The 16,879-nt window shown below is 41.9% G+C and overlaps 1 protein-coding gene across 8 annotated transcripts in view; it reads right to left on the bottom strand.

Annotated features, from left to right (window-relative positions):
• cnot1 (CCR4-NOT transcription complex, subunit 1) overlaps nucleotides 1–15,652 on the bottom strand; it is a 195,582-nt gene extending 179,930 nt beyond the window's left edge. For 6 of the 8 annotated variants that reach the window (XM_041190972.1, XM_041190965.1, XM_041190970.1 and 3 more), the window contains exon 1: nucleotides 15,102–15,488. In XM_041190972.1, the coding sequence (XP_041046906.1) occupies nucleotides 15,102–15,203 (102 nt within the window). In that variant the 5' untranslated portion in view covers nucleotides 15,204–15,488. Of the gene's footprint in view, nucleotides 1–15,101 lie in introns of all 8 variants that reach the window. The other 2 variants (XM_041190966.1, XM_041190967.1) reach the window with 2 other exon arrangements.
• Between the last annotated feature and the right edge of the window lie 1,227 nt (nucleotides 15,653–16,879).

Genomic DNA, 16,879 nt, shown 5'->3' with positions numbered 1-16,879 from the left:
CAATAGAGAAAACATGCCGAAATTAATCTTTCAGCACAAACATCAAAAACGTAGGATTGGTGGCCAAGAACAAAAATCAATTTTGAAAAGTCTCCCCACAGAGTTCAACTATGTTCTTGTTTTGTGTACATCCATCACTCTTCGACATTACACCCCAAAGTGTCTCTTTCTAAACAATTTTTTTAATATAAAAGGACAGTCATTTCATGTTGAATTATTTTGACTTGAAAATTCATGAACCACTAACTACGTTTTCAGCACAGACTTAATGGCCAAATGGTCCATTTCTGTACTGCTTCCAAGTGACTTCAAAAACTTAAAATAGATGCGATTGTCTGGATTTGCCCATTTGAACCATATTCCTCAAATATCTGCTTTAATGCGACCCCGGGTTAAAAACAGCTTTGTTTCAGCAGCTAAACAGAAGAGTAGTCCAGATCACAAACTAGCCATCAGCAACAGCAATGAAGATCAGCTAGCATTACAAAAATGTTGATATGCTGGAGTAGTTATAAAGCTATGTTTTCAAGTTAGGTGCTTGAAGGGAGCTCCAAGTTTTTATCCACAAATCAGTAACTCATTGTATCAATTAGATTATTGCTTTATAACTAACTTTTTAATGTGATTTGTGCAGCAGCACTTTCTTTTGTTCATTGTCCAGGGCAGGGGCCAATTGGAGAGTCCTCCCTCCCCTATCATGATAGACTGGCTATCATGATAGACTGGGAAACGAGCCCAACTTCTGGGCTCTGTTAACAGAAGGCCATATACTTCTACACAAAAAAAAGGATAAAAATGAGGCGTCAGCACAGTTTCTTCTTGGACACCTTGCATATCATCTATAGCATAGGATTGTCAGAGTATTCAAAACAGATCGCCAGTCCACTCTGTACTTTGAGATGTTGCAGGATGTGGAATGGACTAAACTGATGCAAATCAGAAGAAAATGCATTTTTTTCAAATACAATGTTCAAGGAAGTTTTAAGTAGACCTCTGACAAATTGAATGTGTCATTAGAGGATATGGAACACATAATGGTTTCGCTCAGTTACTCAATTTCCATTTAATAGTGCTTGAAGCAGCAAAGGGCTTGGAATGTCAATATAAACCTCTCTTCCAACTGGGTAATATCTGGTAGATTATTTGTCGTTTAACGTGAGAATCATATCTCCAACAAAACCCACTACTTTGAGCCTACACACGGCTGAGCATTGCTCCACTCAGGTCAATGACAGGGACAAAGCTATTTCAGATCTGGTATTGTGTAATGAGGCAGGATTGCTTAGTAATCTCATAGTAAAAAGTCCTCTGAAGTAAAAGTGATTGTAATACAATGAAATGCCATATTAAATTTAAGAGTGACATACTAGAGTCCAAAACAGGAATCTTAAAAGATAATTACATAAATATGAGGGGAGAGCTGGCAAAGGTTGATTAAATAAACAGACTAAAAGATAAATAAACAGTGGGAAACATTTTAAGAAATCAAAGTTTCAATCAAAATACATTCCATTATAAAATAAAAACTCCGTGAGAAAGATCGATCTGTCACTTACTAGACAATTTAAGGACATTAGATTAAAAGAAGAGGCTTATAATATTATAAAGAACAGCAGTAAGCTCCAAGGTTAAGAGACTTAGAAACCAGCAAAGAGCCTCCAAAAAGTTAATTGAAAAGGGAAAAAAATGAGGAGTGTAGAAAAAATAATTGTTGCCCCCTTCGAGGCAGAGGCAAGAGAGATTATCACAGGGAATGCTGAAACGGTCAAGTGTTCAACAAATATTTTGTGTGTGTCTTCACAGTAGAAGATACTAATTCTATACTCAAAATAGCGGACAACCAAAGAAAGAGGGAACTGCATTTGTATTGTGCTTTTTACAACCACCGGACATCTCAAGGCACTTTACAACCAATGAAGTACTTTTGAAGTGAAATCACTGCTGCAATGAAGGAAACGTGACAGCCAATTTGTGCACAGCAAACACCCACAAACAACAACATGATAATGATCAATCTGCTTTTGTGATGTTGATATGAGGGATAAATATCAGTCAGGACACCAGGGATTACTCCCCTGCTCTTCTTCAAAATAGGGCAATGGGATCTTTCACATCCACCCGAGCATGCAGATGTGGCCTCAACTTAATACCTCATTCACAAGACGGCACTTGCAGCAATGCAACATTCTCCCAGTACTGCAATGAGTGTCAGTCGATTTTTTTTTTGGTGCACTGAGCTAATAACAGTAAGGAATTTGAAGTAATTATTATCAGCAGAGAAAAGGTTACGAGTAAATCTGTTGTCATCATCCAGCTCCTCAAAAAAACCACCCTTGACCCCACCATCTTTGCGAAGTATCGCCCTATCTCCAAACTCGCTTTCCTCTCCGAAGTCCTTGAACATGTTGTTACTGCCCAAATCAATGCCCACTGCTCCCGGGACACAATGTTTGAATCCCTCCACTCAGATTTCTGCCCCTCCCTAAACAGCTCTTAATCAAAGCCACAAATGACATCCTATGTGACTGTGACAAAAGATAAATGTTCCCTCATTCTTCTTGACAAGGTTGACTAGATCATCCTCCTCCAGCACCAATCCCCTGTTGTCCAGCTATGTGAGATACTCTAGCCTAGTTCCATTCAAATTATAGCTTGCAATGGCTTCTCTTCCTGCTCCCACACTATTACCTCTGGTGCCCAAGGATTTATCCCTGGCCTCCTCCTATTTCTCAAAAACATGCTGCTCCTTGGTGACATCATCCTAAAGCACAACATTAGTTCCCACATATCTGCAGATGCCACCCAGCTCTACCACATCACTACCTCTCTTGACTCCTCCACTGATGTTAAATTATTAGACTGTTGATCAGACATCTAGTACTGGATGAGCAGACATTTCCTCCACTTAAATATTGGAAGGTATTGTTTTCAGTCCCAACTCCAAACTCTGCCCTAACTACTCACTCCATACCTCTCCCGGCCAACAGCCCAAGACAAAATCAAATTGTTTGCAACCTTGCTGTCATACTTGACCCCAAACTGAGCTTCCGACCTATTTTTCTTTCCATGACTGTGAATTTTCACCTCTGTAACATCACCCAAGTTCATCCCAGCTCATCTACTGCTGCCCTCACTCATGCCTTTGTTACCTCTAGACTTGACTATTGCAATTAACTTCTAGCTGAACTCCAACATTTTACCCTCAGTGAACTTGAGATCATCCAAACCTCTGCTGCCTACGTCTTAACTCATTACAAGCCTAGTTCACCTATCAGCCCTGTGCTCACTGACCTACACTGCTACTGATCAAACAATATCTTGACTTTAAAATTCTCATCCTTATTTTTCAATTCCTTCATGGTCTCGTCCCTCCCCATCCCTGTAATCTCTATCCCACAATCCACCAACATATCTGTGCTCTGCTAATTCCGGCCTCTAGAGAATATCGATTTTAATTCCTCCACCATTGGTGGTTGTTGCATCAGATCTCAGCTCTGGAAATCTCTCCCTACATCTCTCCAAATTGCTTTCCTTCTTTAAGGCACTTCTTAAAACCTCCCCTTTGGCCAAGCCCTTGGTCATCTGATCGAATATCCCCTTATGTGGTTTGGTGTCATACTTTAGTTTCTAATTCTTCTGTGAAGCACCTTGGGGTGCTTTATTACGTTAAAGGTGTTATATAAATGAAGTTGCTGTCGAGAAACTTTGGGAACTAAAACTTGACAAATCCTCAGGACTTGGATGGCCAACAAACATAGGGTTCCCTAAGAAATAGCTGCAGATAGTGAATTCACAACAAAAACAGAATTACCTGGAAAAACTCAGCAGGTCTGGCAGCATCGGCGGAGAAGAAAAGAGTTGACGTTTCGAGTCCTCATGACCCTTCGACAGAACTTGAGTTCGAGTCCAAGAAAGAGTTGAAATATAAGCTGGTTTAAGGTGTGTGTGTGGGGGGCGGAGAGATAGAGAAACAGAGAGGTGGAGGGGGGGGGTGTGGTTGTAGGGACAAACAAGCAGTGATAGAAGCAGATCATCAAAAGATGTCAACGACAATAGTACAATAGAACACATAGGTGTTAAAGTTAAAGTTGGTGATATTATCTAAACGAATGTGCTAATTAAGAATGGATGGTAGGGCACTCAAGGTATAGCTCTAGTGGGGTTTTTTTTATAATGGAAATAGGTGGGAAAAGGAAAATCTTTATAATTTATTGGAAAAAAAAAGGGAAGGGGGAAACAGAAAGGGGGTGGGGATGGGGGAGGGAGCTCACGACCTAAAGTTGTTGAATTCAATATTCAGTCCAGAAGGCTGTAAGGTCCCTAGTCGGAAGATGAGGTGTTGTTCCTCCAGTTTGCGTTGGGCTTCACTGGAACAATGCAGCAAGCCAAGGACAGACATGTGGGCGAGAGAGCAGTGTGGAGTGTTAAAATGGCAAGCGACAGGGAGGTTTGGGTCATTCTTGCGGACAGACCGCAGGTGTTCTGCAAAGCGGTCGCCCAGTTTACGTTTGGTCTCTCCAATGTAGAGGAGACCACATTGGGAACAACGAATGCAGTAGACTAAGTTGGGGGAAATGCAAGTGAAATGCTGCTTCACTTGAAAGGAGTGTTTGGGTCCTTGGACGGTGAGGAGAGAGGAAGTGAAGGGGCAGGTGTTGCATCTTTTGTGTGGGCATGGGGTGGTGCCATAGGAGGGGGTTGAGGAGTAGGGGGTGATGGAGGAGTGGACCAGGGTGTCCCGGAGGGAGTGATCCCTACGGAATGCCGATAAGGGGGGTGAAGGAAGACGTGTTTGGTGGTGGCATCATGCTGGAGTTGGCGGAAATGGCGGAGGATGATCCTTTGAATGCGGAGGCTGGTGGGGTGATAAGTGAGGACAAGGGGGACCCTATCATGTTTCTGGGAGGGAGGAGAAGGCGTGAGGGCGGATGCGCGGGAGATGGGCCGGACACGGTTGAGGGCCCTGTCAACGACCGTGGGTGGAAAACCTCGGTTAAGGAAGAAGGAGGACATGTCAGAGGAACTGTTTTTGAAGGTAGCATCATCGGAACAGATGCGACGGAGGCGAAGGAACTGAGAGAATGGGATGGAGTCCTTACAGGAAGCGGGGTGTGAGGAGCTGTAGTCGAGATAGCTGTGGGAGTCGGTGGGTTTGTAATGGATATTGGTGGACAGTCTATCGCCAGAGATTGAGACAGAGAGGTCAAGGAAGGGAAGGGAAGTGTCAGAGATGGACCACGTGAAAATGATGGAGGGGTGGAGATTGGAAGCAAAATTAATAATTTTTTCCAAGTCCTGACGAGAGCATGAAGCGGCACCGAAGTAATCATCGATGTGCCGGAGAAAGAGTTGTGGAAGGGGGCCGGAGTAGGACTGGAACAAGGAATGTTCCACATACCCCATAAAGAGACAGGCATAGCTGGGGCCCATGCGGGTACCCATAGCCACACCTTTTATTTGGAGGAAGTGAGAGGAGTTGAAGGAGAAATTGTTCAGAGTGAGAACAAGTTCAGCCAGACGGAGGAGAGTAATGGTGGATGGGGATTGTTCGGGCCTGAATTCACTGGTTGTCTTTCAAAAATTCCCTAGAATCTAGAACAGTCCCAGAGGATTTGGAAATTAGCAAGTGTGACACTGCTATTCAAGAAAGGAAGGAGAGCGCAAACAGGGGACCACAGGTCAGTTAGCCTGACATCAATCGTTGGGAAAATGCTGAAAATAATATCAGTCAACATGGTTCTACAAGGGAAATCACATTTGACAAATTTATTTTTGAATGTTTTTTTTGAATATGTAACACATAGTAGGTATGTGTAATATATAATAATTAGATAAAGAGCTACAGATGGAATATTCTTGGATCTCACATAAAAGTTTAATGAAGGCTCATGGAGTTTGGGGTAATATTAGCATAGATGGAGGATTGTTAACAGAAAGGAAACAAGGATCAGGGATATATGGGCCATTTTCAAGTTGACAGGCTGCAACCAATGGGGTGTTGGAAGAATCAGTGCTGGGACCTCAGCTATTTACAATCTATATTAATGACTTAGACAAAGAGATGGAGTAATGTACCCAGGTTTGCTCACAATACAAAGCTAGGTAGGAATCCAAATTGTGAGGAGGATATAAAGTGGCTGCAAAGATATATAGATAGGCAGGTTAACTGAGTGGGCAACAAGGTTGCAAATGGGGAAGTGTGAGATTATTCACTGTGCAGTAAGAATAAAAAAGCAGAATATTTTTTAAAAGGCATGAAAAATGTAAATGTTGATACTCAGAAAGACCTGAACTAGTACAATGAGCACAGTAACAATTAGCATGGAGGTAGAGCATGAAATTAGGAAGGCAAATGGCATTTTTTTAAATTCATTCATGGGGTGCGGGAATATTGTTCATCCCTAATTGTCCTCGAGAAGGTGTTGGTGAGCTGCCTTCTTGAACGACTGCAGCCCACGTGGTGTACACATTCCTTTTTGACTTTCTAGCAGTTTGATACAACAGAGTGGCTAGCTAGGCCATTTCAGAGGGTATTTAAGAGTCACCAACATTGGTGTGGATCTGGAGTCGCACGTAGGCCAGGCCAGGTAAGGCCAGCAGATTTCCTTCCCTAAAAGGAATTAGTGAACCAAGTGGGTTTTTTTATGACAATCGTTGTCATTGGGACTTTTAATTCCAGGTTTTTGCTAATTGAATTCAAATTCCACCATCTGGTGGGATTCAAACCTGGGTCCCCAGAGCATTACCCTGGGTCTCTGGATTACTAGTCCTGTGACAATACCACTATGCCACTGGCTCCCCCCATGTTGGCCTTCATTGCAAGGGGATTGGAGTACAAGAACAGGAAGCCTTGCTACAATTGTATAGGGCTTTGGTGAGATGACATCTGGGGGACTGTGCCCTATTTTGTTCTCCATTACTAAGGAAGAATATACTTGCATTACAGGCAATACAGTGAAGATTCACAAGACTGGTTCCTGGGATGAGAGTGCTATCCTATGATGAGAGATTGAGTAAATTGGGCCTATGTGCTCTGGAGTTTAGAAGAATGAGGTGTGATCTCGTTGAAACAAACAATATTCTAAAAGGGTTTGACATGTTAGACACATAGGTAATTTCCCCTGGCTGGGCATTCTAGGACATGGGAGTATAGTCTCAGGATAAGGAGTTGATCGTTTAAGACTGAGACAAAGAGAAATTTCTTCACCCAGGGGGATGATCAATCTTTGGATTTCTCTACCCCAGAGGGTTCTGGATGCTCCATTTTTGAGTATATTTAAACTAGAGAGAGTGATAGTTCTTTGATTTCTTGGAGAAAATCAAGGGATATGGGGAGTGGGTGGGAAAGTGAAGATCAGGCAGAAGGTCAGCCATGATTGTACTGAATGGCAGAGCAGATTCGAGGGGCCATCTGGTATACTCCTGCGCCTAATTCTTATGACACACAAGCAAACAGTCCCTTGGTGAAAATCCCCCAGCCTGGCATATACTGCTTTGGAAGTGCTTTTAGGAATCCTGATGGGTCAAGTCGCTGACAATGCCCACCCACCGTTTCTCCCTCCCCAACCACATATGGGCAGCGGGAATATATATGGAGGGAGAAAACATGAACACAGGTGTATTAAATATAATTGTATGTTATCTATATAGCACGTACAAAGCAACTGCATCACACCCTCAGGACATCCTAACAAGCCTCATTGCCATAAATTACTTAATACAAGTTACATAAGTTACTTAATACAAGTTACACAGGGAAATGAGGCAGTCAATTTACACAAGTCAAGTTCCAAGAAACAGCTAACAAGGTTATTTTGCATTCAACAGAATCATAGAAACCTACAGCAGAAGAGGCTATTCAGCCTGTTGTATCTGTTCTGCAATCATTGATGTCAGTTGAGAGAAAACATTGGCTACAATTGAATGAGAACTCTATATGCTTCTTTTATATACACCTGAACAAGCAGACAGCAGCTCAACCTAATATTGCACCCAAAAGGCACTACCAGCTTCTTCACCTTTCCCTACATATTGCCTTCTTTGTTCAGATGAGATCTATGAAGACATTCTGCACACAATGCCTCCAACCAGTGCTGGTTTACCGATACAATGCTTATCAACACAGCACTAGTGACTAAACTTGAAAGTAATTCTTTTGTATGTGAAGCACTTTGGGGCATAACAAGGTACTAAATAAATACAAGCACATCCTCAATGGTCCACAAACACCAGAACTTTCTCTCTGCACAGAGGCTGTTTTCATTGGTCAGAGAAGTTAAAACATCAGATCACGGTCAAAAGATTAGAGGCCGATTACTTAGGACAGAGATAAGGAGAAATTTCTTCATTTAAAGCATTGTGAATCTTTGGACTGTTCTACTCCAGAGGGTTGAGGGTGCTCCATCATTGAATATATTTAAGGTTGGGTTGGAGAGATTTTTGGTCTCTCCGGGAATCAAGGGATATGGGAAGTGGGCAGGAAAGTGATGCTGAAGCCTGAAGTTGAACCATTTATCATGTTGAATGGCGGAGCAGGTGCGACAAACAGTATGGTTTTCTCCTGTTCCTATTTCTTTTGTGAAGCAAATACAATCTATGTTTGGTGTCTTATTCCTACAACTGAAAAATCTGTTCACTAAAAAATTAAAACACGCCAAGACATCTTCACCAGATCCTTACAGCATGTGATTGGGTACACATCAGCACAAGTCATTAGTATAAAATAGACGGAAGTCTTAAAGTGGATCAGTATATGACATAAAGCACTTACTGTCTTCTATAGATCTTCTCTACACTTTTGAAACTTCTACTTCGAGTCAAAGAGAAATAACTTTAAACAATTATTCAGTAGAAAGCTTTTAAAATCTCAAGAGAATCGCCACCTGCTTTATGGCTTGCAAAGCTGGCTTCCTAAGCACACAGGAAAACTCGGCTCACAGACTTAAAAGGCAAAATGAAAATGCCCATATTGAAGAAACAGCCATTTATTTCACTTGGTTGTTTGTCCAAGTTAATAACACAAATTTCCAAACTAATAATGGAAGGGAGGAAAAATCTCTTTCCTTTCACTTTTTGTTGCATGTCATTTATTATGAGCATTGGCAGGGTGTTCTAAATACCAGAAAAAAAACCTGAAGTTTCTACCTTTTGTGATGTTTTTGGGTTAATCGTCTCCTGATTTCCAACTTGATCCAACTTGTCGTCCACATTAGTTTTCCCCCCTGCGATCTTAAAAGCACTAACTCAGTGGTGGAACGCATCTCTACAGACACAAGTCATTCTCCAAAACTTCATGTAGGCCTTCACAGTGAGTGTCACAAGCTACTAAATGGCCAAGCTCATTTGCCCTCACCTGAGCTCTAAAAATACAAACTTTCAGCAGCATAAATAGATAACAATCAAGTGGTTGAATAGATTGATTTTCCTCATCCTAATTCCAGGCATTTAGGCAGTAATCAACCCTTCCTCCTTACCAATTCCCAGTTGAGTACTACATTAACTTTCAAAAGAGATTCTCAAATAGCGTATTGCATTTTTTACATGCAAGGATGGTAGAGGTATTTAATAAAATCCTTCCATTAGTTTTTAGAGAAGAGAAGGATATCAGTCAGGAGATGAATCCTGAAGTGGTTGACAGCAGGTTGCACAATGTCATGATGGACAAACGGAAAATTTGAGAAATTATTTAAGTTAAAGAAAGAAAAGGCAACAAGGTCGGGGGAGATATATCCTCGGATCCTTAAGGAAATGAGGTATGACTCCACAGGAGTCTCTAATTAGCGAGGATGCGTGGCGGAAGACTGAAGAATGGCCAACATAGAATCCAATTTTTTAAAAAAAGGAAAGCTGACCCAGGTATTTACAGGCCATTTAGCTTCACATCTGTTGTGGGTAAAATGCATTTTTAAGGACGAGATTATCACATTTCGAAATGAAAATAGTTAGAAGCAGCAGTACAAATTTCGAAAGGGATATCATGCTTGACAAACCTCAGTATCCTTTAAGGAGGTACTAGATATGGTAAATGAGGAAATGCAATGGGTGTCCTGTACAAGGATTTTAGGAAAGTCCTTGACAGGTACCAAATGGGAAGCTACTGGAACATGAAGGGATATGAAATTAGGAGATTAACAAACAGCATTAAACACTAGCTAACAGGGACAAACAGTACTAGTTAAAGACAGCTTTTCAGGTGGTTGGAAATGGGTAACGGTGGCCCTCAAGAGTTCAGTTCGGAAGCCGCTTCTGTCCACTATGTTAATCAATTACACACAAAATACTTAAAGGGATAGACAAAGTAAATGCAAGTAAGATGTTTCCCCTAGCTGGGGAATCTAGAATCGGGGACACAACTTCAAAATAAGGGAGAAGGACGGAGATGAGGAGAATTTTTTTTGCTCAGATGATTGCGAATCTTTGGAATTCTCTACTCCAGAGAGCTGCAGGAGCTCAGTCATTGAGTATGTTTAAAGCAGGGATTGACACATTTTTAAATACTAATAACATAAAGAGATGGGGATAGTGTGGGGGAAAAGGCTTTGTAGTGGGTGATCAGCCATGATCATATTGAATGGCAGAGCAAGCTCAACAGGTTGAATGGCCTCCTCCTATGTTCCAAATATCTGGATATAGGCCTGGAGGTAGTGGTGTAAAAAATTGTAAATTATATCCCTTATACCATAATCAGAGATATTGTTAATATCTATTTGGTCTTCTAAACAATTAATAAGATAGGGAAATTGACTAAATAAAAATGGCAGATAACAGCTCAATGCAACTAAGGTAATCCATTTTGGGTATATAAAAAAGCAGTACTTATGCTCTGAATGGAAGTAGGTACATTTCAGTGGAAGAGTAAAGGGACTTAGGGACAATAGGTTCAAAGGACATTTATAGCAGCATCTCAAGCTGATAAGGCTGACAAAAAAGCTAATGAAACTCTCACTTTTGTCTCACAGGGTATAAAGTATAAAAACGAAGAGGTAATGATGAGTTGATACAAAACCTTAAGACCTTATTACTGTGAGCCATATTGGAATTCCACTATTAGAAGGATATGGAGGTTTTCAAGAACTTATAACACGGATTCACTAGAATCTCACTGCCAGGACTTCCAAAACTGACAGTGATTCCTCCTCTCTGAAAGGAAGGCCTGTTAGCCACCCCTGATCACAACTAAGGACTCTCAACAGTACTGGAGATGTTGAACTCTATTGTGTCACGAGAACATAATCTTATTGATACACAGGAATTAAACAAAGAAATACTAAAGCCAAATTTATGTTCCTTTAGAAAAGAAAGCTGATTAAAAGTAGAAAATGTCACCAATAATCAAATCATTGAAACCTCAAACTTAAGGCATTTTGACAGAAGTTAAAACTTGCCAGGTTCTTCAGCTAAAAGTGGAAAAGGATCAACACTAAAACAGTGATGGATATCATTTTAAATATGCTTTCATAATTTACCACAACTAAGTTTTCTCCCTTTGTTATCTCTGCTCCTGAAGGAATGGATTCTTTGGGTATGGTGCCATAATATCACACCCAAGTGGATCATTTTTGTTGTGCTTTAATGATGAATTACTGAAGTAGCTTAATTTAGCTTTCCGAAAGAGGGATTTCTACAGCTTCTTTTTGAGCTGCATGCAATTAGTTCTAGCTCCTCTAATTTGAAGCACTAGCAGTGGCCTTTACATGAACTATATTTTTAACTGCTGCCTCAAAGATAAAGCTTCTGTGAATTACGTGCAACCCTCTTAAAAAAAAAGAAACATAGAAAATAGTAGGTAATTTGGCCCTTCGAGTCTGCTCCACCATTCAATATGATCATGGTTGATTCTCTATCTCAATGCCATTCTCCCACTCTCTCCCCATACCCCTTGACAGCTTTAGAGTCTAGAAACCTATTTGCTTCTTAAATATATCCAGTGACTTGGCCCTAAAGCCCTCTGTGGTAGAGAATTCCACAGGTTCATCACCCTCTTGAGTGAAGGCATTTCTTATCTCAGTCCTAAATGGCTTACCCCAGCCAGAGGAAACATCATCTCTGCATTCAGTCTATCCAGCCCTGTCAAAATTTTATAGATTTCAATGAAGTCCCCTCTCATTCTTCTGAGCTCCAGTGAATACAGGCCTAGTTGACCTGATCTCTCCTCATATGACAATCCTATCACAGGAATCAGCCTGGTGAACTTTTGCTGCACTCCCTCTATGGCAAGTATATCCTTTCTTAGGTAAGGAGACCAAAACTGCACGCAATACTCCAGGTGTGGTCTCACCAAGGCACTGCACAGCTACAGTAAGACATCCTTGCTCCTTGTACTCAAGTCCTCTTGCAATAACAGCAACATACCATTTGCCTGCATAACTGCTTGCTGCAACAGCATGCTTGCTTTCAGTGACTGGTGTGCAAGGACATCCAGCGTTTACATTATGTACATTAGCATTTCCCAATTTATCACTATTTAAATACTCTGCCATTGTTTTTTCTTGCTTCACACTTATCCTTGTTATATTGCATCTGCCATGTATTTGCCCACTCACTCAGCTTGTCCAAATCACCTTGAATTCTCTTCACATCCTCCTCACCACTCACATTCCCACCTAGTTTTGTGTCATCAGCAAATTTGGAAATATTACATATGGTTCCCTCATCCACTTCATTGATATATATTGTGAATAAGCTGGGGCCCAAGCATTGATCTCCACAGCGCCTCATTAGTCACTCTGAAAAAGACTAAAATTGTAAAACCCTACAAAAGTGAAAAGTAAACTTTTAAAAAGCATGGATATCAAAATCTTATTAAACTTGATTTTTGAACTGCTTAAAATGTTGATTTGACTGTTTAAGAGCATAATGATCAGTATGACTGCAACCCAGTCAAGTACTGTCTTAGCCTCACCAATGACAACATGCATAACTTCCAGCAGTGGACAACACAGGATCTCTGACAGGTTCTCCTTCCAAGACCCTACGCCTGGGAATTTTTAAAATGTACTCTATGTAAATTAATATCCAATCTGTACCAGTCAAAACCAACACAGTATGCCAAATATTTGCAAAATCTCTTGAAAACCTTTTATGCATAATCCAAAAATGCAATTTTACTACTGGTTTCCTAATAATTATAAATAAAAATAACTGTCTACATATTTTCAATGAGTGCAAAAACACAATTCCTAAACATTGTTCTTGCACCTGCAAGATGCAAAGCATCTTGAACTCCAGATCAAATTTTTCCCCAACTATTTTATGCTTAGTATAAGATGCAAAGCACATAAAAGGAACAGAATCACTATGGCAATCTAAGCATATCATAACCCATAAGGGAGTTCACACTGAGTAGCAATAGCGTGGTTATTTAGGCTGAATGCAATCAGACTTAATCCTCACTTAACTACTAGAGATATGATACCCATTCAAGTGGGTGAGATCACCCATTGGGCGAGAAGGGAGATTAGAAACAAAGTCTTTTTCATCCATTAAAAATAGAAGGAACAAGGGGAGAGAAAGCCCCCATTGGGTTTTCTGTATGTTCTCTCTTACTGTATTCCCTCACCCCATTCTTGCTGATCCACTATACTTTTTGTTCAAATAGTTGGCAACTATTAACTGACTAGACTTGATTAGTGAGGCCAATTTCATTTGCAATTAATAAATTTGCACCAAACCAACAGCCACAGTACATTATTCATTACAGTTAAATTTCCTTAGACCTGATGAGGTTAATTCACCTCAAAGATTACACATCTCATCACATCTAAATTTGTTTAACTTAACTAAGTTTCAGAACATAGCTGATTTTTTTCAGTTTAAACTTTGAGCATTGTCAAAAATTAGTGGGATTCATATTAAATTGATTTCTGATGAAAAATCATTGACCTGATACCCCCACCCCACCAGAGTATTTCCAGCATTGTATTTCAAATTAATGTACTATGTTTCTATAAAATAATATGGATAATTCTCTTTCATTCTCTTAATGGCCAATGATCGAACAACAAAGTCACAAAATTGCATGTTTTGTTTATAAACATACAGCATATTTGATAGACAAACTCAAACTTATTATCATTCTCCATTTAGGCCTAAAGTCAGTTTTTCTATTCCAACTTCTTAAAAACAAAACTCTCAACACAATGTTGCCTTTGCAGTTCGCGTTCAATTGTTTGATATTTGCTACAACACCCATTTCCTTTAAATAGGTAACACACGTGTATTCAACTTCTGAAAAGTGAGAGAAGCTTGCACTTAGATAATACTTTCAAAGAATGATTTGCTTTTGGAGTCCAGTGATTATTTGTTTTAGGAGTCCAGTGGTTTACGAAAGTCAAGCTAAACTAGAGAAGTTTCTCTCAACTTGAAAGTTGGACAAAGGCAATTAAATGAAGATAGAATATAATTTAAGTGTCGCAGAGTATTTCAAAGTTGGGAACCTAATGAGTCATAGCTAGGTTGCCAATGAATTCTTGAATTAAAAATCTTGTGGATTTAAAGGAATAGATTAAATACAAAACTGATATCAACTGAGAAAGCTACATCGTTAAGCTCAAAGTATTGCTTAAAGGAATTACTTTCAAATCTAGTTTTATATACTGTGCCATACACACCAGCTCCATTCCCTCCCTTCCCCCACTTTCCACTGATCCCTTTACTAGGCCTCACTCCTGAATGAGTTAGTAACTCAAACCGAGTTAAACATTTTGTAACAAGCGTAACGTTTCACAAACGTGAAAACTAAAACTTTCTGCCCATCTGCTTCAGCAACTGAGTAACTAGTTTTCTTGCCTGGGAACGTTAAATGTTTTAATGCAATGCCTAATCATTAACTTTTTGTAGGCCCAGACTTCACCATGTGAGTTCCTATTCACTCCTCTACTTTCGTATTGGGATTAATGTTATTTAATTAAAGAGGGTGATCAGTCTGCAAAGTTGCCGTTCAACCACGAGTTGTTCTTTTTAAAATTAAAGTTACATTTCAGTTTCTCTCCCCTCCCACACACATTCACTTTCCCTTTCTCTGTGAAATACAGCAGGCCTCAGGCTCCCTGGGCCTCTCGTAACACTGCGAGAGACTTGTTTCTCGGCAAAAAAAAACTCACATGAGAGATCTCCTGCTGGCTGGATTTGTAATTCTTCTTGGTCAGGTTGTCCACAAGGTAGCTGATTTGAGACAAGGCCAGCGATAACGAGTCAAGATTCATTGCTGGTCGGGGCGGTCAGCTGAGGAAAGCGGGAAATGGTCATTATTCCCCTTTCTTTTACTGGAAAAAGAAAAATTTATCTTTTCTCTTCAGCGCCTTTCCTTTCTCTCTCTCTTTAAATATACAACGATGGAAGAGGGAGGGAAATTTTGGGGGGAGTGGAGGAGGAGGAGGGGGGGGAGGGAACTCCTTCTAAATGTTCTCACGGGAAGAGTCCGCCGCTCCAATGGTCACTTCACAAAGTGTTTGCTCCGCTTCCGCTCCGCTTCAGTTCAAGACTTCGCCCCCCGTCAGTCTCTCTCACTCACTCTCTTTTCTCTTCAGCCTGTCCCCGGGCTCCTCGCTCACTTTTCTCCCGCTGTCGCTCTTCCTCCTCCACCTCCTCCTCCGTGTAGCCTGAACATGGCGCTGCTCTGCCGGTAAGGGTTAGAGAGACTGAGAGTGGGGAGGATTGAAAGGGGGGGGAGGGGATGGGGATGGGGAGGGGGGGGGGAAATGGCCGGAGAGGGGAGGGAAGGAGGGGTGTGTGTGTGTGTGTGTGTGTGAGTGAGAAAGGGGGGGGGGGGGGCGGGGAAGGGGGTGAGGAGGAGGGAGAGGGTGGTGGGAAGGAGACAAGAGAGAGCGCGGTCTGGGCCTGGACCGGGGCTCGGTGTCGCTGTCCCCGGCGGGCTCGGTGTCGAGCGGCTGCAAATGGCGGGCGGGCGGCGGGGCCTCGCTCACTCACTGCGCCATCTTGGAACCATCGACAAACACAATAACACCAAAAAAAATTCAATAAAAAATATTCCTCAGAAAACTTTCAGCGCCGAATACTTATTTTTTAAACGAAAAAAAATCTCCGCTTCAATTTATTTTTCTCTTTTTTATCAAGGATCCCCGATATCAGGAGGATAACAACCCCGAGCCCGCCGATTAGTCGCGCGATTAGTCGGGCGAGAGCGAGACTGCTCCGAGTTTTTTGAGGGAGGGAGGGAGGGAGGGAGGGGGAATAAAGTTGGGGGGTTTCCGGTGAGCGGGTTGCAGCGGGTTTTTTGTTCAAAGTTTGTTATTTTATTTTTTTAATTTGTCATTTTTTTGTCATATTCTGCCCCCTCCCCCCCATCCTCTCCTTCCAAAACGTTGACCAAAGGCACCGCCTCTCCCCTCCCCGCCACAGCCAATCACAAACCCAGTCCCCACACTATCACAGCCAATCACAAACCCCGCCCCCACCCAACCACAGCCAATCGTAAACGCCGCCCCGCCCCAGCCAGGTCCCGCCCACATCCTGTCACCTACTTCGCCAGGTCCAATTCCCAAACCCCACCCCTACCTTACAAGAGCCAATCAAAAACACCTCTCCACACCGCCAGTCCAACAAAAAAAAACCCGCCCCCTCGACTCCCCGCCCCAATACGCCATGGATGGAAGCCCCACCCCTCCAGATCCAATGACAAACCCCATCCCCACCCGCCATGGTCAATCAGAAGCCTCCAACCAGGGCCAATCACAAACCTCGCCCCGCCCCCCACACGCTGGGGCCAATCAGAAGTCTCGAAAGGGCCAATCACAAACCACCCCTCCCCCACTCTGCCACAACCAATCAAAAATGTCTGTCCCCCGCCAGTCCAATCTCCCGTCCCACCCGCCGAGATCTTTCCTCTCACTCCCGGCTGCCGGGAAACCCCTTCCCCCCT

The sequence above is a fragment of the Carcharodon carcharias genome, chromosome 7 (genome assembly GCF_017639515.1).
Source record: "Carcharodon carcharias isolate sCarCar2 chromosome 7, sCarCar2.pri, whole genome shotgun sequence".
Taxonomy (NCBI): Eukaryota; Metazoa; Chordata; class Chondrichthyes; order Lamniformes; family Lamnidae; genus Carcharodon; species Carcharodon carcharias.
This window is presented reverse-complemented; position numbering and strand designations above follow the sequence as displayed.